The 27,667-nt window shown below is 35.9% G+C and overlaps 2 protein-coding genes across 7 annotated transcripts in view; both read left to right on the top strand.

The window, feature by feature from the left end:
- LOC131044842 (small RNA degrading nuclease 5) overlaps positions 1-22,702 on the top strand; it is a 216,558-nt gene extending 193,856 nt beyond the window's left edge. For 2 of the 6 annotated variants that reach the window (XM_057978304.2, XM_057978295.2), the window contains exon 15: positions 21,065-21,475. In XM_057978304.2, the coding sequence (XP_057834287.2) occupies positions 21,065-21,188 (124 nt within the window). In that variant the 3' untranslated portion in view covers positions 21,189-21,475. Of the gene's footprint in view, positions 1-88; positions 1,294-1,406; positions 1,758-21,064; positions 21,476-22,120 lie in introns of those variants that run through there. The other 4 variants (XR_009372049.1, XM_059218427.1, XR_009372050.1 and 1 more) reach the window with 4 other exon arrangements.
- Positions 1,785-2,668, top strand: LOC131874649 (uncharacterized). Its single transcript, XM_059218428.1, has 2 exons — positions 1,785-2,105; positions 2,221-2,668. The coding sequence occupies exons 1-2, from the start codon at positions 1,785-1,787 to the stop codon at positions 2,602-2,604; spliced, it is 705 nt and encodes a 234-aa protein (XP_059074411.1). The 3' UTR covers positions 2,605-2,668.
- Positions 22,703-27,667: the final 4,965 nt, after the last annotated feature.

Genomic DNA, 27,667 nt, shown 5'->3' with positions numbered 1-27,667 from the left:
TTACACTTTGTATGCATAGTATGGGGTTATAATACCAAAATTTTAATAATTTTTTTCAATAATGTTGTGCATTCTCTTTTCATTTTAGGTGCACTATTCATATAATCATACATAATGGCTGGAACTGGAAGTGCAAGTGCAAGCTCTAGTTCAGTTGCAAATGTCCGAAATGAAAATACCCCCTTTAAAATTGATCAAGATTCACCACTTTGGCATTATGCAACAATGATCAAGCCAGTGTCTGGTGGTGGGGGTTTTGTTTGGCAATGCAACCATTGTGGCACTGAGTATACCAGCTCATACTATCGAGTGAAAGGCCACCTTTGTTTCATCCCTGGGCGTGGAATAAAATTTTGTAAGGGATCAGATGGCAAGGGGCTGCCAAAAGCTCTAGTTTTGGGATATATTAGAGAACAAGAGGAAGCTGATAGGAGAAGTAGCAAAGCAAAGACTGATCATCCTCTTGTCCATCAAAGCTCAATGTCTAAGAGGCCTTCTAGTAGCATGGGCTCCACAAGACCAGCTGGTTCACATCCTTTCATGCAAAACCCACCAGTTGATGCAGTAGAGAATCAGAATGTTGTGGCTTCACGGAAAAGAGGCCCATTGGATTTTGCCTTCAAAAATGAACTGAGAGAGATTGCAGATTCCAAAATTGCACGTTGCCTTTATGGCAATGGGCTTCCTTTCAACCTTGTTAGATCACCTTACTTTCGGGACATGGTGCATACTCTTTGCAATACACCTTCTGATTATGTTTGTCCAGGGTATGAAAAGGTGAGAACCACCTTATTGGCAAAGGAGAAAGCATCCATAGAGTTACAGTTGAAGGTCATCAAAGATACATGGCAGGAAACAGGTGTGACCATTGTTTCTGATGGATGGAAAGATTGTAAAAATAGGCCATTGATCAATGTTATAGCAGTGTGTCCTAAAGGGGCAATGTTTTTGAAAGCAGTGGATTGTGAGGGGCAAGTGAAAGATGCAAGTTTCATTGCCAATATCTTGATAGAATGCATTGACATGGTGGGGCCTCAAAATGTTGTCCAAGTTGTAACTGACAATGCTAAAAATTGTAGGGCAGCAGGGACTATAGTGGAGGCTACATATGGTCACATCTTTTGGACACCATGCGCAGTACACTCACTCAATTTAATCATGCAAAAGCTTGGCACACAAATTGATTGGGTGAAAAAACTATATGCGGAGGGCGAGGAGATTCAAATGTTTGTGACTAATCATCATATGTCACAAGCCATTTTCAGGACCTTCTCCAAGTTGGAGTTGTTGAAGGTAATTTATAATTACTAATTTTAAATTTTATTTTTTAATTTTTTAGTTTTAAATTTGTATTTTTTATAGACTTGCATTTGATATATGTTGTGTATTTTGTTATGTCATGTTAGGTTGCTGAAACACGATTTGCATCTCACACGCTCGTCTTAAGACGACTTCTGAAGGTGCGAGACGCCTTGAGTTCTATGGTCATCAACAGCTTGTGGAGTGTATGGAAGCAGTCCCACACAGAAAGAGCTCTAAAAGTAAGAGCATTGATCCTTAGTGAGAAATGGTGGGATGATGTGGAATATGTTTTGAATTTCACTGAGCCCATCATGAGCATGATCAGGTATGCTGATACTGATCGCCCATGTTTGGGCGAGATTTATGATGGCATGGATTGCATGGTGGAAAAAATAAAAGAAGTAATAAATAGAAAAGAAAATGACCCAACGGAAACATTTTTCAAAGTTGTGTAGAAAATTGTTGTTGACCGTTGGAACAAGATGACCACCCCCTTACATCTCTTAGCATTTGCTTTGACGCCAAAATTTTATAGTGCAGAGATGCTTGCAACACCAAGGAGGGTGCCACCATATAGAGATGCAGAGGTTGCTTCTGGCTATAGGGCTGCCTTTAAAAAGATATATCAAGATGAGGAGACAAGAAATATTGTCATGAGGGAGTTTGGCCAATTTGTATCTGCAAAAAATAATGATGTTGTAGCTCTTAATGCTAGATATGGGATGGATGCTGATGAGTGGTGGTATGTACATGGTCAAGGCTCCATTTACTTGCAACCTCTTGCAATTAAACTTAACTCCCAAGTATGTATCTTTTTATTTTTTATTTTTATAGTTTTCCAATTCCATTTGATGCTATCATTTTTTTATTTTATAATTTTAATTTGTAAATTTCTAATTATGTTTTAACTTTTAACAGGTTGCAAGTTCTTCTTCAGCTGAGCGGAATTGGAGTACATACTCCTTCATCCACTCAGTCAAACGTAATCGTTTGGGTGCAAAGAAAGCTGAGGATTTGGTCTACGTACACTCCAACCTTCGTTTGTTGTCACATAAGGACCCTGAATATAGTGAGGGTGTAACAAGGAATTGGGATCTAGCCCCTGAGTGTGCTGATTTAGATGCTACAGTTGCACAACTTTGCCAAGTCTCTATAGACGAGGCGGTTATGGAATTTGAGAGAGACATAGCTAGTGGGAGTGGCATTCCATTTGATATTGGTTCAATTGATGCTGAATTTGAACCACTTGATGACCGTGAGCTTGGGTTGGATGCTTCAGATGAAGATGAATATGGAATTTAAATCCCATAGATGGCTTGTAATTTGAATGTTTAACTTTATACTTTATTGTGTCATGACATTTTCACATTTTGAAACTTGAAACTTGAATATTATCTTTTTTGCAAATTATGAATATGATATTACATTTATGATTTATGATATATCAATATCAGAATATTTATTGGCATTGGCAATTATGGATTTATGATTTATTGATTTATGATTTATCTGTTATCATCTATGTATCATTGTATGGGAAAGTTACATTGTATGTTTGATGTTTCATATTTGTATGTTTGAACTGTGAACATATATAATTTTGATGTTTGAAGTTTGAACATATATATATATATATTAAAAAAAATTAAAATATATATATATATGTACGGACGAACCCGTACCCGTACCCAAATTTTTTTTTTGCCGAATCCACGAACCCGTACCCGAATCCGAACCCGAATCCGAACCGGAACCGGTAACTTAGGTTTGAAACTATGAGTATTAATGATGAAATTTCAAATATTAAGTGTTTGGAGATCATATGATTGTTATGATGTGTAATGTTTCAATTATGGCTCTTATGTTCTCTAAATGCATTAATTTCTTTTTGTTTTTTTTGTAAAACTACGGTTTTTTTTTTGCCAAGTCCTTTCATGAATCCGTGGCAAGTCCGAGTCTGAGTCCAAATTTTGGGCAGCTGAGTCTATGGCGAGTCCAATTTTTCCAACTATGGCACTGTGACCCTCATGATTGCACTTGATACACCATAGTTCTTTCAACTCTTTGCTAGTTTCTTTCACCTTCAAGTGCCACATCATTTGAAGCATATCTCTACTTAATGCTTGTATTATTTTTATTTCACTAGCACTTATATCAAAACCATCATCTTCATGTATTTGTCTTTTAGATTGTGAAAACATATTGTCCTCACTTTTTACCTAGAATATTAAGCATTGACATTGTTAGGCTGTAATGTCCGCATTTTCAGGCCAAGTTTGCAGAGAAGAAATAAATCAATTAATTAAATTAAGTTGTCCTAACAACTTGTATTTAATTAATTATGCCTATGAGTTTAATACTTATTTTAATGAAGTTAGTTGGCGCTATAATAAAATAAAATAAATATTATAAGTCACTTCATAAGCAAAAAGATTTATTATTTAAAAAAGTAATTTTATAATTTCAGAATGTTCCACGGAAAGTTATAAAAGGAGGTTGAGGAGACAAAAGGATTCATTCTGCATATTGTTAATTTTCTTTTGAGATTTGTGTCTATGGCCAAATTTCCACCAGCAGGATGAAACCCCAACAGTTGCTTGACAAACAAAGACCCAAAAGGCTGCAGCTGATGACTAAACCCCTCCATCTTCAATGGCGTTGTTCATCTAGGATCACAGATGTTGCTGAAAGATATGGAATATGAACACATCGATTTATTGAGACAAGGTTTCAAGTTTTGCTAGGAAAAGATGCAGGTGTAAAATGTTGATGCAAAAATAAATAATCATGGGTTTTGGATGCAATTAATAATTCCAAAGAAGGTGCTTTATATTATAAAGAAAGTTTGTGTGCTTTGTATGGTATGTGGGAAAAGTTTTGAGGGAATCTTCATTCTAGCCACCACACATGAGACAAGGGGGAGCACCTTGATTAAAAAGAAAGCGCAGATAATGCTTGTCTTTTGTGGACTATTGGGGGATGTGGAGGGTCTTTTCACAAGACTGAGACACAAAATATTTTCTTTGCCAGGCACTCAAAGGTACCTTGACTAACATGTTAGTCTAAGCAATGCATAGGTGATTAGAAAGGGCTTATGCTAGCTGACACTCCCAGTCCGAGTATGGTGTGAATTCTAAAGTCATTACTAGTAGATTGTGAAAAAATAATTAGCACGAGAACCAATGAAGAGTTCTCTAGAAAGAAGGGGTTTCTAGTTCTGGAAATCTACTCGGAAGGTCTAGCAAGCTATGCCATAGATTATGGAAACTGCAAATTAGAGCATGGTCTATATAACTTTTCACCTCACCTACTATCCCAAATTCCAATTAATTGATCCTCAAAGATCATAGATTGAGAAAAGGGACTCACAAAGATTCTTTTGTAGAGATCCCACCAAAAATTGTAATAATTTTGTCACCATAGAGTTGAACATTACTTTCTCATCAAATAAGATAGCCAACTCCTTATATAGCATCGTAAAACTATGATTTGCTCCTTTAAATGACTCTAGAGGTTGTAAATTTTGTGCCCCAAATGACATTGGAGGTTGTTGATTCAATGCATTAAACAAAAAACTTGCAAATTCCAATCCTCAACCATATAGGTGCTGCCAAAAACGCAACCCTTTGTTAGAAGCTCTAGGTTAATCTAACTCAGGGAAATCATGGGGTCATGGATTCATTGGAAATCTTGCCCCTACCATTTTTGTTGTGGTGTGGACCAAACTCTAGATTATTCAAACAACCACAAAGATTATTAGAAAGAGTGGGAGGAATCCTTGATGCAATTTGTAATAAAACAAGCTAAATAATAGAAGAATAAAATATGAAATATGCTTAAAATACTTCATAATAATATGCCATTTCCAATGGGTAACCTCCTAATCCACTTTAAGGGGTTACCTCCAATAGTGCTCAATAAGAACACAATACTCAATATGATGATAATAATTAACCTCTACATATATACCATATTTATGCCTTGGATGCCACCCAAATTAACTACCAATATAAGACTATATTAATGATTAAATAACTTAGTTAAGATTTAAGGTAGCCACAAATTGACTTCTCATAACACTATACCCCTATAGGATTAAGAGAACAACTTTTCTCCCTCTTCAAAGAAGCATTCTCCTCAATGTTGATTAACTATGAATGCTTTTGCGCAAAATCTTCTTCTTGTTTGTCTTCTTGTTCTTCTAGTTTTTCATCTCCTTCTTCTACTTCATCACCTCCTTTTTCTTGTTCTTGTTCTTCTCCTTTTGCATCTTCTTCCCAAGTTTTGTGAATCCACATGTCAAGAATCTCTACAACATTGGCTAGAAACTATTAGTCCAATCATCACTTTGAGATCTTGTATCTTTACATCCATCCTTGTCAAAATTTCATCCTTAATATTTTTTATCTCTACTCTTGCATCATCTATGATTATGGTATCCCTCTCCTCCACCAATGGATACTCTTTATAAGGAGTCCAGATGATGGAATTCCTTCCCTTTATTAGCTTTTCAAATAATTATCATATTGTATTTCTCAATTAAACCATTTGGGATAATACATATATAAAGGAGTAACAAATCCTTGTACAGTTTTAACCAAATCTAGACTTAGCAAGTTGTTGAAACAACTCGCAATAGACACATAACAATCTGAACACTAATAATAGGTTTCCAACATTCCCCCCCTTTAGTGCGAACATGGTAAAAACTCACTCTCTCCACCTGTAGTAAGCCCAACTCTTCAGGCTCATGATCTTGATTCAAACGAAAGGCACCTCCCTTCATCATTTCATGGTTTTCACATAGGCTTACCACAAACCTAAACATGAACAGGAACCCACTCATCTGTTCACCTAATATGGTTTTCTAGATTACCACTAACCTTTTCAAGATCCATGAACTGCATTACAATAGTGCTTTTGCTCATTACAATATTTTACACTAGGTGGTTACATAAGGAAATAACCCACACATAGCAATTGTTGATGATCATGCCACTCGATCTCCAACAACAAAAGAAATTTTCACTACAACTGGAGACGAATATTTCCGCCCCCCCGACCCATTATGTGAAATTTCCAATTATTAGAAACATTGTAATGTCCCCTTCTCAGTGATGTGCATTCAGTGGTCCATTGGCCTATTCCGGAGACTCATAGGCTATTTGGAAAGGAGAATTAGGGTTTCCTATTTTCTAGGAGGATTCTTTTGTGCTTTCAGGGCGTATATGTGGGAGTTTGACAGTTTGGATTCTGGATTCCTTCTGGGTTTTTAGAGAGCTTCAAGATGGTTCGACATGCATCTGCACCGAGTGACTTTTTCCTGACTTACTATTTTTAGTAAGTGCGACGGTTGCTCAGAATGTGGTTAAAATCACTTTGGAAACACTTACTATTTTTAGCAGTATGCTATTTTTAGTAAGTACTATTTTTAGCAGTTCTATTTTTAGCAGGATGTCAGCTGGCCTGTTCAGATGGCTATTTCCGGCAGGTCAGTTTGAGCAGTTGGTCTTCCAACATTTTTTGGTGCTATTCTTGGCAAGGATTCTACAGCTCAGCTCAGATGACTATTTTTGGCAGTTCAGTTCAGAGCCCCAACTCAGTTCAATTTTGGTGATTTCTAGCACTTCAGTCTCCGGCTCAATTTGGCAATAATCAATATTTGAGGAGAAGGCATTTTAATATATATTATACCTTAGGCATGAGGTATTAATATTTGATTATTTTATGGATGGACGACTTAGGAAGGGAGAAAATATTAATTTTATCCTAAGTCTATTTGGGCGAAAATTGCTTATGACTTCAAGGGGGTCGTCATGGTGTTAATAAGTAAATTATAACTCAAGGCAAATGGGCGATTTTCTAAGTATATTGCCTTAGTAATATTTTTTATTTGGAAGTCATAGTTGGGCGCCCACTTTACACTTTATTTTATGACACTTATATTTATTAAAAAGGGTGAACTTGTGCAAGGAAATGAAATGAAATGCAATGCTAAATGTGGATGAAATGGAATGGCATTTGGTTTGGGCCTATTTGGAGTGCATTTGAATTTGAATTTGGTTGGCAAAAAGTTATAAATAAGTGACTTGGGCTCTCATTTTGGTATCTTGAAAATTTGTAATGTTATGTTGTCGGTTTGGCGACAGAACTTGAGGCTTCGGAGTGCGTCTCCCTAGTGCTACCCGGTTTCGTACTTGAAATACAGTACCTAGCTGTGCATTGTATTCTCCTACATTCTCAAAGTTTACCATAGACATTTTTGGTGTTGAAGTGATTCTGGAGACTCGCTGGTTTTGCCTGTGGCTGAAGCATATTTTCGGTCACACCTCTCTGCTGAAGCGATTGACGGTTATGGGTATCAGCTCTATCTTCCTTCCCAGCACTGGCGATAAACTTTGTAAGTTTATAGCACATTTGTTGGAGTTTTGAATTTATTATGCCAAATCGAAATTCTTAGGCTAGGCGTGGGTTTTCTGTGTTGCATTGGGATGCGTGCAAAGTAAATAAGGGTTTGTTTGGGGTGTGGTTTTGATTGGTTGTCATTGCTTATGATGTACGGTGGGTTTGGGACTGGTTTGAGTTGATTTGGATGTAAAATGACGGAGTTATGAGTATTTTGGTATTTCTATAGGCTGCTGGTTTGTACTTTCAGCCTGCAGATTGGTTGTAACAGAAATTTATATCCTTATTGTAGAAATCTGCATTACTCTCCTTCTTTCATCTCTATTATTGTAAGGTTAGGTAGTAGTACTACTAACTAGTTCTATCTTTGTAACTCTCATCCCACTGAATAAGTGGAAGAGGCTAGCTTGCCGCCTGGTATTCAGCAAATTTATAATTTTCAGTCCTCCCACTGAATAAGTGGTCAAGTGATAAGTTAATGCAATTGTCCTCCCACTGAAATATGTGGTTGAGTGATGTCTTGATGTAATGTCCTCCCGCTGAAATATGCGGTAGAGTGATTGAATCTCAGTTTCTTGTCATTTTTCCCTTGGTCAGTTTACCGCCAAGAGTTTGGTTTCTATCCTGCTGGATAAGCAGAAGGGGCTGGCTTGCCACCCAGGCATTGTAATTTCAGTTGATTGTTGTTGCTAACGATCCCCGGAACACCGTATGCTCTCACCTTCCCAGCTTGGGCTCTCGGTGAACAAAAGGTGGAAGGGTTCCCTTTCAGCAGTTTGGATTATTTCTTCAACTTTAATGGGTTGTGGTGATTGCTTGTATTTCTTATTGTTAAAAAATCAAAAAAAAAATTACTGGGATATTACAAACATAGAAAATAGAAACACACATTACAATAGAAAATGAAATGCCACTAGAGCTAATAAGCGGCCTCGTCATTGGTGATTGACGAGAGGACGCTGTGTGTCCTCCTTCCTCCGTTGCCTCTTGCCTCCAATCGTTTGCTTCTTACTTAGCAAATTTGACTTTTGAGACTCATTTTGTCAGTTGTGAGGAAAGAACATATTCTCCCCCCATAAGATGGACGTCACATGCAAGCGATAATGCATCCATTTGCAACTGAAACAAATTTATTTTATTTTTGACACTATAATTAATGACTGAAATATAACAATGAATACTACAGTTCTGGTACAAAGATCAGTCCAAAAATGCACATATACTATATTTCTGACCTGTGAAACTGGTGCACTCTATCCCTACGAAATCAATGAAGAGCTACATCCCATTTTTCTAGCTTATTACCAAAACATCAACTTATGACAGCAATATCTTCTTGTTGGGACTTGGACTGGTCTAATCCATACAGCGAAGGACTGTCCAAACTTCAAGTAACAACAAAGGCATTCAGATTTGATTATTTCAGATTTACTGTAATGCTTGGTAATACACTCACGGCTTGGCATACCATCCAATTTAGCTCCAGCAATGTGTCAAGGCTCACGTCCTCTTAGATACTCATCGCTCAACACCTCAGTATGCATGAATGATCAAGGGAAGCCGTCATACAGAGGCATTCGACCTATCCAAATCATATGCTCAACAAAGAAGCATCAAAATCACCAATGGAGGCATGCATCCAAACTATGTGCAGATTACTATACTCACGTTCTTCTAGAAGGCCCAACTATGGCTAGATTGCAAGCACCATCCACCTCCAGCAATAGCGATTGGAGTATGTGCACCATATGAATATCCAGGACTCATGGAATTAGTGCATCAAGAACTCACTATATGTATCAGTGGCAATTGAGCTAAACTCGCACTTGCCTTTTATTTCCTATACAATCGTATAGCTAAAATATACGAAACCTTTGCTTTCTATACAGCTCAATAGTTTCTTTTCAACACTAATTATACCACGGTTGCCTCTACAAGTGAATTATCTATCTCCAATTATTCAAAGTCTTTGGACGCAACTAAGGCTGTATATCAACTACAAAAGCCCTGGTAACTTTTGTAGGAGAATCAAATAGAAGATACAACTACTACAAATAGTTGTGTCACCATTGGGCTTCGAGTCTGCAAAATCTGAAAACTTTATGATGTCATGGACAGTGCTTCGATCCAGCTTTCGGTGCTCCTAAGCCGTTCAAAGATTGTCCTTGAAGACGCCAAACTCCTCCAATGCTAAATTTAACATACTATCCTATTGAGAACTACAACTCACAGCAACTCACAGGCTTTCATTTTCTTGGGCTCTCCTGCGAAGAGTTCAGCCCAATCCCGCCCTGATACCATATTTGCTTTTCAAATAAACATCATATTGTATTTCTCAATTAAACCATTCGGGATAGTACATATATAAAGGACTAACAAATCCTTGTACAGTTTTAACCAAATCTAGACTTAGCAAGTAAGTTGTTAAAACAACTTGCAACAGACACATAACAATCTGAGCACTAATAATAGGTTTCCAACACCCTTGCCTCTTGTTAAAGCCCTCACCATGGTGTGACCAAATAAATTTGTAATAAATTATACAAAATAAATCCAGTCAACCTATTTTTTTTAATGTTTTAATAGGTCTATATCACACTTTTAGAAAAATCTCCAAGGAATTTATAACATTGGGGGCGAATTCAGCAGAAACCTAATTTTGCAATAAATCACACAAATCAAATGCAATCAATCTAAAATTTTATGCTAACTTACCAAGGTCTAGATATCATCTCTCAGAAAAAATCTCCAAGAATTTTGTTGGTATGTAGCCATGGGAGAAAATTTGGTGGAAACCTAATTTTGTAATAAATTTCTTAAAACAATTCCAAATTCCTTCAAATCATGATTATAAATGGATCAATGTGCTCTTGTTAAACCCTTAGGAAAAAATTGCCAATTTTCTTCCCTAGCAGTGAATTTCATATAAACACTAATTCTATAATAACTTCTTCAATTCTGCTCCAAATTCCCTGAAATCTATATTATAGCAGCTTCAATATGGCCTTGAAAACCCCTTCAAAATTTTAGGAAAAGAATATGCCAAAATTAGAGAGATGCACTTCACAAAATGACCGCCAAATTTTTGTTTCAAATTGCCTTGTTTTTTGCTTTCACGGTGCCAAGATCATACTCTGATATGACTTGTAATGAAACAACTTGCTCAATAGAAGAATGTAATGGAAAATATGCTTCAATTACTCAATAATAATATGCCACTTCAAGAAGCATACCTCAATGGTCTTGAATAGGAACACAAAGCAATGATAAATAACCTCCCTCTACCTCATATATGTACCATAGTTATTATATCTTGGATGCTGCCGAAGATGACATAACTACCTATATCTATATTAATGATTATATAACTTAGTTAAAAGTTAAGGCAGCCATAAGCTAACTACATATAACCCTATACTACTATAGGATTAAGGGTGTAGCACAGTTGCTGTATTGAAGGATTAGTTAAGAGAGGTAAAACCTTTGAAATCTTGCGTTTAGAAAGGAAAGGTTCTAGGAGATGTATTAAGGAGATCCGAAAAAGGCACACTCATGTCATGGAGTGGGAGCAGAGGCCATCGAATATGAGTGTAACCTCCTATTGTCTACAATGATTCTTAAGGTCCTTGGTTTGATGTACAATAGAAATGCTCTTCTTACATTTTATTTACCGTTCTTTAAGTATTTTTCCATCTTGGGCTGGTTGGTGCTTTGTCCTTGCTTTGAAGATTGTTCTTCCTCTCTCTTCTTCTATTCCTTTACATATTTTTCTTGGGTACATGTCTCACCTAGGGCTTTTGGCTTAGTGGTGATTACAGTGCAGAGGTCAATAGTTACCAAATCTGACTAGATCCCTATTTTTTTGGATTACCTGAATTTGTCCAATTGCTCTAAACTTTTCAACAATTCCTACATAAATTATCCTGAATCTTTTCATTCTTAAATTTCAAATTTCTGAATTTTCTTAACCAAATGAATATTTTTTTTACAAACCCAGTAACTATTTAGAGATTTACACAGTATCTTGTTAATGTATTCATCTTCCACATCTGTTCTTAATTACAACAATGTTACAACAATGTTAAGAGAGAGAATGCTGTTTATGGATTCAATTGTGTTCAAGATTTTTGCATCAACATTTTGGATCACACTCTGTGATCTATCATCAGGATAAATAGAGCCAAAGGAATCATAAATGATGTAAAGTTGCAGATTCAGTACAAATAAGAAGGCCAGGTCTGCTAGTTTCTTTACAAAATTTATCCTCAGCAATGTTGTCTTTGACATTTTGTCGAGTATCCTGCTTGAAATACATCCATTTAATACTCTGATCAGTTTTATGCCCAATTAGATATAATTTTTTACACAACTCTTTGAAATCATCCCTACTAGCAAGTAGCAACAATAAAACTCATCTTCTTTTTAGAAGTAGCCAAATAGCTTACCCACCATACAACAGCACATCCTTCCGTTTTGAGACTGGCAAAAGAAACCTTTTGTGCCTCACTAGCATTATACACACTAAATTATATCTCCATTTACTTAATCTATGTATCAAGAAACTCAACGTGAATTTGTCCTTCAAAAGATTTGATTTCCACCTTTTCAATTTTGAATGAGGTATGTTCAGATTTTATCCGAGCCATTTTCTGATGGCTTCTTATCTAACAGTATCTTTTTCATCATTATCCTCCCTTACGTCTCCAATATCAAGTTTTTTGGCTAGATCCATGTACTATGAAAGCTATAGAGGGCTGATCTCAGATCATCTGTTTCTTGTTTGCATATTTAATATTCTTGTTGGCTTATTTTCTAACAATGGTGGCTCATCGAATTTCTTTTTGCTCACTATTTTTATGTTTTCCATGGTGGCCACACATGCATTCAGATGATCTTCGTTCTCTATTTTTTCTCCCTCAATCCACTTCTTGGTAGAAATCTTAGGATTGCATGGTAGCAACTAGCAATTCTTTATCCTTCAAAGATTGTAATCACTGGCATTCAACTTCACAATTCCCAAGGAATAGCAATCTGCATTGGTATCAATATGTCCTGTAGTTTCTCTATTTTATAGGAAAAATACCATGCAATTTATTTACTGTGCTAATTGAAAAGCTCAAATAACAGTTAATTAGAGGACTAGAATGTGGCATAGGGCTGAAAATAAGAAACAAACAACAAAGGCAGTTGACCACACAAAACAAAATTGTTTTATCTAGGACAACCCATAGATGGGGAAAAGTTGAGATCAACGACTATGGGATGGGGAAAACAAATTAATCCTAGCAATACGTACTCATTTCTTTGTTTCCTAACCTCTTTCCAGTGATGAGAAGGGACAAAAAGGTGGTACTGAGAGAGGGTGATGTTAGGTGTAGGGATGTGATACCTTTTTGAGGGAGGGTGCTCGCAGTAAGGGTGTGGCATCGCAGATACAAAGGATTGGCTTCTGATGCATGCACAAGCATCGACTGGCTCAGGTTACAACTAGGAGATAAGAAATCCTTCACAACTCTTGTAAACCATGGAGGCAAGGGAGGGGTCGTGCAAGGTAGTCGTGCTCACCAACAGGGGTCACTAAGTCGACTCCAACCCATTTATCTTGGACAAGGGATGTTCAGGTTCAATTATCGCCATTCCATAGTTTATTCACTCCAGCTAGATGTATAGGAAGATAAATATTATCTGCACTATGTTGTCTATGTTTATTAACCACGCCTTTAATTTATTTATTATTATTTTCGTTTTGTTCAGAGAACAAAGAGAAAATGCTAGCTCAACAAGAGGCTTACTAGGAGCGTGTTTTACCTCCTCGACAAGTCTACGAACAGCCCAAGATCAACGACAAATTCAACAACACCTCGGCTTTTCTGATTTTTCAACATCCGGCTCTTGTAGATGCTAGATGCGATATAGGGTTAGATTGTTCGATAGGACTTCTGATAGGATGTACATATTATATTATAGATTTGAATATACATTTTGTTCCCAGATTCAATAAAAGTTCATATACATGTTTTTTTTTTGTTTCTACTCGTTTGTTTTCAACACAGGGACACGTTTCTATTCTGTATTAGCAAAGATCCAGATAGTATTATATCATTATGCAGCAATATATTTATTCTCTAGAGTTTTCCATACTGTGTCTATACTTTCTACGAAACAGAGGGCATATTCTTGTTTATTTTGGTTTATTTTCTTCCCTTTCTGTCATGTCCCCTCCTTGGTCCTTATATATATATATCTTAATAAAATAATAAAAATTAATTAATATAATAATTACCAGCAAATTATTTATTACTTACATGAAACATAATTTACTATTATTATAAATTGATAATATTATTTATTTATTAATAATCCGCCTTTTGCACATTCAAATTACTCGATAGTAATAATCAGGCATAGCTATTAATTAAAGCTGCCAGTTAATAATAACCAAAAGCTCTAGAGATATTATCATTGATGTCAAAGAATTGGCATCTACTTATAGCAGCAAATTTGAAGTAGACTAATGATCAATTACTACATCTGCTTGTAATATATAAAAGACTCAACCTACAGTATATATATATATATCTCTGAGTATATAATACATACACATCTTGATGAAGATATATTCTACAGCACATATACACTTTGTATTCTGCGTACAGAATACTCATACACTTTGTTGAAGACTCAGATACATATTCTGAGCACACTGTCTTTGAATATAATCTGCGATGTATAAATAAATACAGTCCGAGTATTATACACTGATGCATGTGGTAACCCAGACATAGATATATGGTTCTGTGTGACAGCTACGTAGTAAATAATTAATACGTAGCTCACAAAGTTATTCACAACAGTAAAATTAAATGACAGTCGACTATATGAATAAATGACCATAATACACAAGCGATATGTCAAAAGTAGTGGTTCTTCTCTACACGGGAAAATAAGTAGCAGCTCATGAATATCGTATTTATAATATGGAAAGAGCAGTTAACGGATATTTTGGAGAGGACCAAGTCATTCCCTAGAGGGTGGGAATTCACGAATTTGTTTAGCATTAACAAATCAATATAATCAAGGCCGATTCCTTAGTAGTAATCAATTCACTTGGGTAAGGTGCGTCTCTTATAAAAGGATGCGTCTTTCTACATAGACACCAAGATATAAATAACATTTGAAGATCGTAGGGAGAGGATATTGGGGAAGGAATATGGGCAACGATGGAATAGATTGGGAATTATCATATCTAGTATGTGCTCATAAAAGGAGGTCAGATTACATTCCTGTTGATCACCATCAATTAGATCAGACTAGAATTGTTATTAAGTTACATGCAGTAACATACTTGTCCTGAGTGGTATGCATAGAGAATGAGTTTTAAAGTAGGCTTAATATATGCAGCCCGATAATGTCTGTATGCAGAATATAATAATAATACTAACATAGATTGCAATATGTATAATACTAATATTTAAACTCATAACAATGGCAGACCAGATCTGTTATGCGTCAGATCTGACTGCCTTTCTCCAGCCACACTATATATTAATAACCAATATTTTTAACCAGTGATAGTATCAATAATTTATAGAATAGGTAATTAGCAAGTACATAAATTATTGGTAATATTATTTAATTCATTTATTTATTTATGTATATATATATTCCAATCAAAATAAAGAATAATATAAGGGTAATAAATATAGATATTGTTTGATTAAGTAAAAACAGGTTTTTGAAAGGAACTCGAACCTTTTACGTATCAGGAAATAGATAAAGCATTAAAGCAGAAAAGAACCGTGCCTGATCACCCCAACAAAAAACAGATCCCATCCAAACCAAAAAGAGATCTCAAAACACATAGAGCCGCACAAAGACAGCAAAAGGATAGCAAAAGGACAGCACAAAGACAAAGACAGAGACCGAAACAACTAAATATTTTTCATAATATCTTCTGCATGAACCACCATCTGCTTCATGTTGTCTGCAGAGGTCTTCAAATCATCCAGCTCTCGTCCCTTGATGTCACCCTGATTCCTGGTGTTGGCCCTAGTTCTCTTCTCATGACCTTTTTTCTCCATCTGGTCTTTGTCGCCCTCTTTGTCTTTAATGTTATCAAATCTGTTAATCAGAATATTCATATTGTCCACAGAGGTTTTATGAAGCTGGAAATTTTGTTCACCTATCCTCTTCAGGGTTAATTCCATCTTGTCGACTCTATTGCCTAGATTTTTCATGGTAGTTTCCAGCCCGTTCACCTCTCTATTCCCTTCCATTTCCTTAACCTTCTTTTCAGTTTCAAGAATTTTACCGACCATGTTTTCAATAGCTTCAGCATTGTTGATTGCCACCGCTAATTCTTTAACATTTTCAGAAAGAGGCTTATTGCCTATCGTAGCATTTTTTATAACATTAATATCATTCTTCAGGTTGCCGATATCTTTCACAATTCTGCTGATAGTATCACAAAATCCTTTAATATTATCATTATCCCCATGACAATCACTAGGATTTCCCCTTTTATTCTCTTGGCCATCATTCTGCAATCCTTGAGTTCTCAAATCCTCACCACGACCCACATCCGGAATCTCATCCCCCTCCTTACCCTTCACATTGTCATTTTTTTCCTCCTCTGCATCCTCATCAGAAGCTATCAGAATCTGTTTTTTATCTTTGTTAACTCTCCTGCGGGGATTCTTGTTCCTCTAGGTTTTATTTCCCATTCCCTTACCTTTCTTGCTTTTGATGAATTTTTCCTCAAAGGACTCATCCTCGGAGTCCGAGAGATCAGAATCAACCACAATCCTCTTTCTTTTACCCTTATTCCTCCCCTTTTTGCTAAGCTCCTCCGGCTAACCTTCAGTTTCCAAGTCAAAGTTGAAACCACTATACTCACTTTCTGTGTCATCATCCCTAGTATTTTTACCTCTAATTGGTTTCTCTATGCATTTCCCTTTCACCAATTTGTACACTAAAACCATAAGACCTTGATGAAGAGCATGGTCGCCCTGAGGGTCTTTCTGCATTTCTTTAATGGTGTGATCCATGGAACAAGCTAAATAATAGGGCAAGCTTACCTTTCCACCATGGTGGAAGTGGTTGAGCAACGCGAAATGGTGCCCGTAAACTCTCGTAAATCTTCCATCCAGCGTAATGTAGGTTATGGTAGCAAACAACATGAACCTCCATGGCCTAGAAATGCGTTTTGGGGAGTGATAGGACTTATCCACCTTCACCATTTTCTTCTTTTCGCCATCAGTGATAGGAAATCTATCCGCTGCCTTATCAGAGACGCTACGATCTCTATAGAACTTAATACCATCAATCACCATCCCCGTAGCTTCTGCAATAATATCTTCATCCACCGTCATCATCTGGGTGCCCACCAAAACTTTGCCATTCTTCCAATTCTTTATAAAGTGCTTGGTAACTGTTGGATCTTTACCACTGATCCTCTCCATGAACACACTTAAGCCCCCTTGCTATAGAATCTCCCAAACCTCTCTGTTCTTCTTCCAATCCGAACATGAGGTTGGTTCAAACCTTTTTTTGTTCCCTCCCATTTTTCCTTCAAAATCACTGGAATTCCTAATCTCTACTCTGATTTTTCTTCTCTGGTTTCTATTCTTGCTTTGAAAAACAACCCAGAATCCATGCCCTGTTAATATGATAAGACTATTAAATAAATGCTCATCACCGCCGCTGTAAACCTTCATCGAAAAAAGGGGGAAAAGCATTAGGAATTATGATTGATGATGCCACGTTGCCTCATTTGGATACGGTCTAGATCGTACAAGGATTTCGCTTCACACGCAAGTTTACTCTCCCCATTAATAGTAATGATTTCTTCGGTTCGGCAGGCTAGGTTGGCTGCTCAGTTAGCACACGAGTTAGCTTCCCTGTACACGTGTGAAAACACACATATCAAAGGTTTCACTTATTTTCTTCGCATAAATATAGATATTGTTATGACATTACTATAATGATTATAATTAATATAATATCTTTTAGAAACTGTTCTGCAGTAACAAATAATAATTCATATAATTAAATATGTAAATGACTTATAAATGAATCAGAATAAGATTAATTATCTAGTATGGTAAATTAGCAAGTATTTGATAGACTAAAGAAAGACAGCATATCACAGATTTGTTTCATGTTAAGATAGACTTGACTCTTAATCAAGTTAGTTTAAGTCGTAAGTACTTTGAAATAGATTAATTATGATTAAAATAGACCAAACCCTAGTAGGGGACATTACACTTTCTTATTGTCATGGAATACATACCATCCTTGATACATTAAGAAAATTATCATACTTCCTATTTCATTCAAAACTACCGTCCAGAAATATAAATGAAAAGCATATTGAAATCTATTGAGCATTTACTTTTTTAAGCAGTGGGCAAATAGCCTACATCTCACATATTCTATTCTTCTATTCAAATATACACAACACAGAGTAACAGGTATGAGCAGTACCATTTTAAAATAATAATAATAATAAAAGGAAACTATACCACACCACAGATGCAACAATCACTAACACAACTTTTACATTGATTCCTTCTATCAGGTAACCAATTAAGGGAATGATTGAACTATGCACTAGTTTTTTTTTTGTAGCTCTCATACAGATGGAATCTTTATGCTATGTTTAATGTTGATTGCAACAATACTATAGTTATCTTAAACCACAAGGAGATCTCTCCATATAAACATAACAGCAGAATAGGACACATTTACACAACACAGATAGGAAACTCTTGCCTTCTAGCTTGCAAAATCACAATGATGTGTGTCTTTTTCTGCAATTTCCCTTCCAGCCTATAGTTTTTAAGTTCTTCTACCTACACAAGAACACAACATCTTTTTCCACAAGGTTATGGGAGCTCACCTCCCATCCTTAGGCCTGAAAATAGGCCACCCCCGAGCTAGGAGGCTAACCAAGAACCAGGCGACACACACACCACATTTTCACAACACAAAACAGAGATGTAACAAGTAAGAAAATCCCTTCCCCAGGCTGAAACACTATGGGTTTCTCCTGAAACCCTTCAATGGGGTGAGAGGTGGACACGCATAAGGGGAGATAAGTGCAGCAATACTAACTTCAACACAATTTATCCCAACTCCATATAGCCCAAGGGTACTCATAACCACTTCCTTACTCCACAACACCACACATATCATCAAATCCCATCCATGTATTAATGAAATAAGGGTACCCTTACCCATTGAAGCTTCTTTCAGAACTTATTCCATAAGCACTTAGGGTACTCATACCCATTTTATTTCTTCCTTCTCCTTGAGAGGAGTTCTCAACCAACTATATGGGTCACTCATCTCTCACTCTCAAGGCTACTCTTCTCTCCCAAGGGTGAGCTTGGCCTTCACATCCCAAGACAAGCATGAACACTTACTTACACAACACAAGAAGACACAAGAGACATACACATGCTTACTACACCATAACATTTATACAACAATTACACATTTAAAACCATTAAATCAGCAAGGAGTAAAGGCCACCTACCTCTAATTATGAGCAGAAAATTTATGGCAACAAGACCTTCTATCCTTTTCAAAGCCTTTCCAATAGCCGAGAATCAGTGCACTATTCTTCCTCCTTTTTCTTTCAGACTTAGCAAAAATCAGCAACCCCTAAGCTCCCTTACTTGGCATCTTTTAATTTCTATTTTTTTTTAAACCTTCCTCCTCCTAAGGACTGCAATTTCTTCCAACCCAATCTTTTGGGGCAATTAAGATTGTACTTTGGAATTTACCTTTGTAAGGAAAATAAGGGACTTGGTTGGACACTCTACCCTACAAGCTGCAAACAATAAATGTGACATTCCCCCATTCCAAGTTGTTAATTTTTGTCACTTTCAAAAAGATCAGTTTTTGACTGGTCACATCTTTTCCAAAAGGAAGGTTTTGGCCTTGGTTAGGCCTCCAACCCATACCTACACAATTTGGGGTCCTAAAAATAACAAAACTACACATACCAAGGTTCTTTTGAATTCTCAAAAGTCTCCTCAAAACTCACCTATGGGTCAACATGACAAAGACATGGCATAAACTTCTCTCTATCCGATGCATACCTTGCTTGTTGATTATATTGTACATTTAATTCTTTGGACACTACTTTTATACAACTATTTACATCATGGTTATTCACATGACTCACACTTGATAACACCCTTGGCACATAAGGACATACATATAGACACCTTGGCAACCTTAAAAGGCATCTCACAATTTTATAATGAACATTACGGACTTGTTCACAACACTTTTTACACATGGCACGTAACAAACACTCATGCAAGCATCACATCACAAACACATTTCACATCACGAACAAGACGTTATCCCTCCAAATGAGCAACACCTTGGCTTTAATGAATTCACGTAGGGTTCTTGGGTAGCCTCCAAATTCCATGGCCCATGGAAATGTATACCTCCACACTTGCACACACCGTCAATATATCCAATAACAATAACATATAACTATAACATAAAACATACATCTTAGCATCATATAATATAATTCCTCAAAATATACACTCCATACATAATTAAGTTACTTTTAACAATAATTATAAAAGAGACGAGAATATAATCCATAAAGTAACCATAACCATCTTAATAACCATGTTGCAAAATATATATATATAATCACTAGCAATAGTTAAAGTATCCAATGTCCATAGATATATCAATTACGACAATGGAAAAACACACCCACACAGCAATCATAAAGTCTCAATAACGTGTCTGTCAATCATAAAAGCATTACATGAGTGACTAAACTAGTAAGCAACATCTATCCATAACATAATCATAATCTAGTATCAAAATGTGATAATCAGATGTACTCAATAAAATAGTCTAGGGTCTGTGAGTGGTCATGGGTCTCACACCCCCTTAGAACCATGTACCTGTCTAAGACCTTATAATATATGAAGAATGAATATGCAAAGCTTGAGAGAATTGGATGGCACACATTTTAAATGTCTTGCATTTATTATTGAGAACTTTTCTTTTCTTTTAGGAAACATTTAGAGCAGAATATTATCTCATTATATTGTATATTGTTTTTTATTGAGATTTGTTTACTTTATTTGTCCGATTACTTATCAAGCTTGCATGAGTTGCTTAGAAGTTGGCACAAATGTGGAAACCAACATGACATGTTCAAATATGGGATCACTTTTGGGATAGCACACTTATATTTATTATTGAGTGCTACCCTTTTAAGCAACATTTTAGACCAGGTAGTTATCTATATTTTATTGCATATTGCTTTTACTGAGTATTGTTTCACTTTATTTATCTGATTTGTGTAAAGGGTGCGTGAGATGCTTAGAACAAACATGGAAACAAATATTCCACGTTCAAATCTTGCAGCACTTTTGGGGGAGTTGCAAGCAGAGGCAGAAACTGGTTTGGGATGGTTTTGTGTTAAGCACTGAGTCAGCCTACATCAGAGACTCGTGCTTATGTTGTGGCTACTTTTATGCTTATGCTACGGTATTTCTGTTTTTACAAATCTAAAAAAAATGTATCCATCTAACAGATTTTATTTCATCTTTTTCTCCCTAAAATTCTGTGGAGAGGAGTATGGGCAGTCAAAATGGTTGGTGTACTGTTGTAAAGAAATTCCCTATAAAACATATCCTTTTGATGTTCCGTAAGGTTAATATCTTTCTTGCTTATGTACAAATCAATAAAAATAGCATTGTAGTTGCCTATGAACTCACCTCAATTGCAATTCATGAATTGTGGATCCATATTTCTGATTTAAGGGTAGTCATAGTTTCTTTTCATGAACTAATCCATTGTTTTCCTATACATTCTGGGCTCACGTAAGGGCTTGTTGTACTATCTCTAATGCATATAAAAAACTTTGTACAATGAAACTGGTAATGTCCCTTTCTGAGTGGTAGTCGGGGAGGCCACTTAACCTATTTTATTCTCGTAAGCTATAGTCTGGTGGTCAAAGAATAAATAAAATAAAATAAATTATTAAATGTTCTTCAATAAAGTATATTTTTAGGATAACTTATTTAATTAATATAATAAAGCCACATAAAGTGACTTAAACGAAATATTTAAAGGGAAATATTGAAGTCACTTCATCATCTAGATTTGATGAATTATTTTAAGTAGGTTTTGGGTTTTAATAAAAGGAGATTTTGGAGTTCATTTCTTGATGCTTGATTTATTCCTTCTATTTTGGTATTTTGGAGAGCTTCTTGTGAAGCAGAAGCCCTAAGATATTGGTTTCCGTAGTGCAAGACTTCTCAGATTTCTCACTTGAGATTTGGTATTGGAGATTTATGAAAATTTGTGAAGTCTTCTGCAAAGCCAAATTTTAGTATTTTGAAGGTTTATAGTTTGACAGGATCTTGAACGTGTTGATAGATTGAACATCTGAATATGGGTGACTTCGTCTCAAAGTTAGGCGATTGATTTGTTGGTACTAAGGCCATCGACTTCTTGATATTGGGCGAACAAATAATGTAAGTTTTTGTTGACTATTATTTAAAAATCCGAAACCTTTGTTTGACGTTGGAAGTGTGGAAGAGTGGGCACATGTAACTGAAAGGGTTCTAGCTTTAGCGTAAGTCTTTTGCAATATTTGGCGACTAAAGGAAGCAATTTTCAGATGTTTGACCCTGTCTTCAGCTTCCAACACTCCATGCTAAGTATTCTTAGTGGTTGAAGGATCGAATAGACCTTATTCTTTGGACGTGGGACTGGTAGCAGCATTGAGACTTGAGTCTATGGCGTGTGAGTGTGACTTGTCATGCTTGGCATGGAAACAAAAGCCAATACAGATTGTGGATACTTTTGTTGCAACGTTTAGAGAAAATAGCTGCATGATATTGTAATTAAATCTCTCCAAACTTAACTTTATGAGCAAGAAAAATGTAAAACATAAATTTTGTCTATTTCTATAACATTCTGCAGCACATTTATAGTTTTTTTTTGTTTTTTTGTTTACAATACATCTATAGTTAAATATCTCTACAACAACAATATGAATATGTTTTGTGTTTCATATTATGCATATGTTGGTATAAGTTCCATATGTGCAAATGTCCATATGTAATACAAACATACAACAAGAAAAACTTATCATTTTCAAAATTGGTCATATTGAAAATCGCAATTAGTGAAAATTTTGGTAAAAATTAATAATGGATCTTTGTGGTATCAAAGTTTAGATCCAGCTTGCTTGTTGGGTTTGAACAAATTGTATGTCTAAGACTAGTTAATGAATCTAAGGTAAGGAATATGTCCCATATAGGAGCAAAAGAGAAAGAGGTATCTTTATTTTAGAATTACAAGAAGAAGAAAAATATGAGTGATAGACATGATAGACAAGAATTGTAACGCCCCGCCAGGAAATCTTGAAGGGATTAAACTAAAACATTAGAAAAGAGTGAAAATAATTTATTTTTTTAACTTTAATAAGTTTAATGATACATTGAGTTCACATTACATTTAGATTACACAACGAAAGACTTAACTTAACACCTAAAGAGTTTCCCAACTTGGTTAACATGGTTTAAACTAACATTGCTTAGCATTAATTAATCCAATTAAGTTGATTAAACATAAAAACATAATTACATTTAACCAAAGGTTAATTTGTCCAATAGTATAAAATATTACTAACATTTGAGTTTCATTCAAGAGTATTCTATCCATTACATTACATCTAACAGTCAAATAAAACATATGCATTTAACATTTAATTTCCATTCATACATTGTTTTGCATCATAAGATAGAAATACATTACATTCCACTAAATCACTAAGTCTCAAAAGATCAGATAATGTTTACGTTACAATTTACATCTTGCCATGAAGGCATACATATCCAATAATTACAATTGACCATATAAGATCCATGATATACAAAGAATGATCCAAAGTAACAAATAGGATCCAACTGAATAACAAGACGCTAGAATCCGAGCGCAACTGGAACACCTGTGAAGCCAACTCCCGCAAGAAGGAACAAACACACCTGATGGAAAGTGGCACTACCACCCGGCCATGCGGCTCAAAAAGAACCACCCCACTGTGCTAGGAGATAGAAATAAGACCTACTAGCAACCTATAAGGTTTGCACACACATGGTCGAAACACAACATCGGAAAAACTCATATGAAGTATAAACTTGCAGAACATGACTCCACAACAAAACTCAGGTGATACCAACAAGACTACACACTAGTGACCATAAGGGAAGAGTGTCATCACATAACTTGGTATGGTTATCTTGATAGACCTTCATAGGTTTCAGCCCCCATCCTGGCTTATACTGGTAACCTCTCTCGAACCCCCGGCCCCATCCAAGTCTCATGCAGACTCAAACAATCTTTTCGTGAGCACAAGGTTGTTTGTTTGCCATTCCAGACCTTCTCACTGCATCTTGGGTTTGTACTAGCACTCAACCATGAGCGAGATATAATTACCTTACTTAATGTTTCATCACCTCCTAATGTATTATTAGGTTATCACTTACTTATACAACTTTTGAGGGGTTATCCTACTAACCTCTTTAGGCATGACTCGCACTCGAAAGCCACTCTCCCTTATGACACTAAACAAAAATGTCCCAATGAACTCCAAAACCAAAGTACTAAAACGATGTCACACAACGGAGTTCAAGACAATAAAAAAACACTTGGTCGTACAAACCCTTGCACGTAGGTTAAACCAACTTACAAAACTCAGTCAAGTGACATGACCGGCCAACGAAAACGACCACATGAAAATGTCTAATGCGCACGGGCTCCATGGAAAGTTGCTCGTCCTCGACCTACAATGCGTTCCAATCAAGAACATGGGTCACATCAAGATGATAAGATCTAAGAACAAAAACATGAAAAACATCGTGGATGCAGGATAAGCTCAGTGGCAAGGCAAGACAGTAGGCAACAGGTCCTATCCTCTCAAGGATCTCAAAAGGGCCAACAAAATGAGGCACCAACTTAGAACTCTTTCCATAACATATCAGACTTTCGTGGACACACTCTCAAGAATACACGGTCGCCAACAGAAAACTAACGATCCACTCTGTGAGCATCGACATACCTCTTCTGTCTATCCTGTGTTGCTACCAAATGCCCACGAATCTGCTCAACCTGCTGCTCCATCTCTCAAAGCATATCTGATCCTATACGCACCATGTCCTCTAACCGATCCCAACTCAAAGGAGTATGACAAAGAGGACCATACAATGCCTGGAAGGGAGTCATACATATGGAGCTATGATATCCATTATTATAAGCAAACCCCACAAGATAAAGATATTCCTCCCAATGCGACTGTTGGTCCATAACATACATGCAAAGTATGTCCTCCAAAACTTGATTCACACGCTCAGTCTGACCATCGGTCTCTGGCTAATAAGCTGAACTAAAGTTCAACTGGGTCCCTAAAGCATGCTGAAGTGAGGTCCACAACGATGAAGTAAAGACAAGATCTCTATCTGAAATGATCCGCCTAGGAATCCCATGAAGCCTCACCACATCTTCCATGAAAACTCGTGCCACCACTGTTGTTGTATAAGAAGATCGAATAGGAACAAAATGAGCAATTGTTAGAAATTAGGATCTTAGGATATTAATCATTATAAACAAGATTATAAAGTAAATAAAATATGAAACATACATGCAAAATGTACACCTTACACAAGAAATACATGGGGAAAACCCTTTCGGGTAAAAAACCCCATAAAGCATCATTTAATTAAAACACTTACAAATATAGTCTATCATAAAATAGACATAAACCTGGGGACACTCCTCCAATACTTCCACATGGCCAATAATACCTCATATGCATAGTGATACAAATCACCATAAAGCTCCAAATTCACCCACCTCTCAAATGAGAGAGAACCTCCTTATAGGAGGAAGGGTGACTTCACTAGTCACACCTTTTCAATAACCCCCACTCATAAATAATCAATAATCTAATAGTTATTAGATTATAATTATTTCAAATGGGATATGCTTATAAAGCATATAATATATAAGGTTTTATAACCTTATATTAGAACATTATATATAAATGTTATAAGGATGTGATCCCTAATAACATTATGTTCTAACACTCCCCCTTAATGTTAATGGGGAATAACATGTCAATTTCCATAGAAGAAAAAATGAAGCACCCCAGTAACACAGGTCTTCTTTGACAGTGATAAACAGGGACACAAATATATGCCAACATGAAGATCATCTTGTCATAATTTATAATCCCAGTGTTTTATAAATGATGCTGTGAGGTCTTAAAAAATTATATTGGAGCCGCGGTCCCCTCAAATTAGCCTCTCCCTAGGTTCATTACATAGTGCCCGTAGGTCTTAATACAATGCTTTTACAAGTGGAAGTTTTACAAGGAGAAGAATTTACAATATGCCTGTAGGACTTAAAAAACATCTGCCCGTAGGTCTTACGATACTATGCCCGTAGGACTTAAAAAAAAAATCTACCCATAGGTCTTACGATACTGTGCCCGTAGGACTTAAAAAATAAAGGATTTAGCCACTAGGTGGTGTCATTGACATGCACACTCCCCCTCAATGGCATCACCTAAGGCAAGCATTATTTGAATTTGGAGCATATAATGCCTAAAGGTCTTATGCCTATTAGGTCTTAAATCTAGGATTTAGCCACTAGGTGGTGTCATGTACACTCCCCCTTAATGGCATCACCTCAAAGACAATCACTGTATAGAGGATTTCAAAGTGATGGCTAAAAATATAATATATAGTATGTGCTCATGATCTTCAAAGTGTCTTTATTATAGAATGATTTCACTTGAGTGAGGTGCCCATGATCTTCAAGGTGCCTTTATTATATAATGCTTTCACTTGAGTGAGGTGCCCATGATCTTCAAGGTGCCTTTATTATAGAATGCTTTCACTTGAGTGAGGTGCCCATGATCTTCAATGTTTATTTTGATCTTTAGAAATGTTATTCTCTAGAAAGAGTAAAGTAACTTCAAGTAATATAGTACTTTCATATGTATCCAAATGAAACTCTTCCATAAATCTTCAAGGCCATATAAATTCTTTAAGAGCTACATTCATATTTTGTCCATTTGATTCAAAGACACATAGAAGATAGTCTTCTTATTAAAGTATTGCAGCATCCATGTAATAGCACTTGCACCATATGTTTTGAAGGCGCCATAGAAGAAACAATTTAGTTAGTAACATAGTAATCAACTTCATTTTTGGTGTAAAGAAAGAACATAATATTATTATTTTTTTGTCATTTGCCAAAGATCATATAATATTCCTTATAAAAATATAGTCCAATTATTGGTAGAAAGGAGATCAACATATATTTTCATGAGAAATAATTTGTTGTCTTGTTTAAATGCTACTACATATAGTAATGATCCATAAAAAAACTAGGCAACGGGTGAGCTATCCTTTCTAGGTTTGCTCCCCAGACAATTTATAAGGGCGATAGTCACCCATTATAAATAGTATGATTGAAAAAAAATGGATCAAATATAGAATAGAATAACAAATCACTTGGATCTCCAAAAAGGATGCTAATGAGAAATTTTTAAATTTACTTATGTGTATTTACTAGCTTGTACATTTCATTAAAAAATATTTTACCCTACATTTATAGATAAATAGATGATTTCCTGTGTATCATTGTGATAGTTTGATATCAAGGAATTTGCTTATCAAACATACTATAATCAAGAATATTCTTAATGTTAACATAAGGCATATCCTCCATCAAATACCTATAAAAATTAAATTTGAGAAAAATCATGATGTTCCTTCCTTTATCCCTACTAGTTCACATTTGACTTTTTGTGATGCACTTAAAGGACTAATATAAATAATAACAGGTACTTTGGGAGGGTCACATGAAAATATGAACTAAGACTAGATGAATC

This window comes from Cryptomeria japonica, chromosome 3, assembly GCF_030272615.1.
Source record: "Cryptomeria japonica chromosome 3, Sugi_1.0, whole genome shotgun sequence".
Taxonomy (NCBI): domain Eukaryota; kingdom Viridiplantae; phylum Streptophyta; class Pinopsida; order Cupressales; family Cupressaceae; genus Cryptomeria; species Cryptomeria japonica.
Note: the sequence above shows the minus strand (reverse complement) of the source record. Positions and strands in the feature narration are given on the sequence as shown.

What these genes read in the sequence shown, in the direction of transcription:
- LOC131874649 (XM_059218428.1), top strand. Translation starts at nt 1,785, where the DNA reads ATGACCACCCCCTTACATCTCTTAGCATTTGCTTTGACGCCAAAATTT. An exon ending in CAATTAAACTTAACTCCCAA is followed by an intron (nt 2,106 to 2,220) that starts GTATGTATCTTT and finishes AACTTTTAACAG; the next exon opens with GTTGCAAGTTCTTCTTCAGC.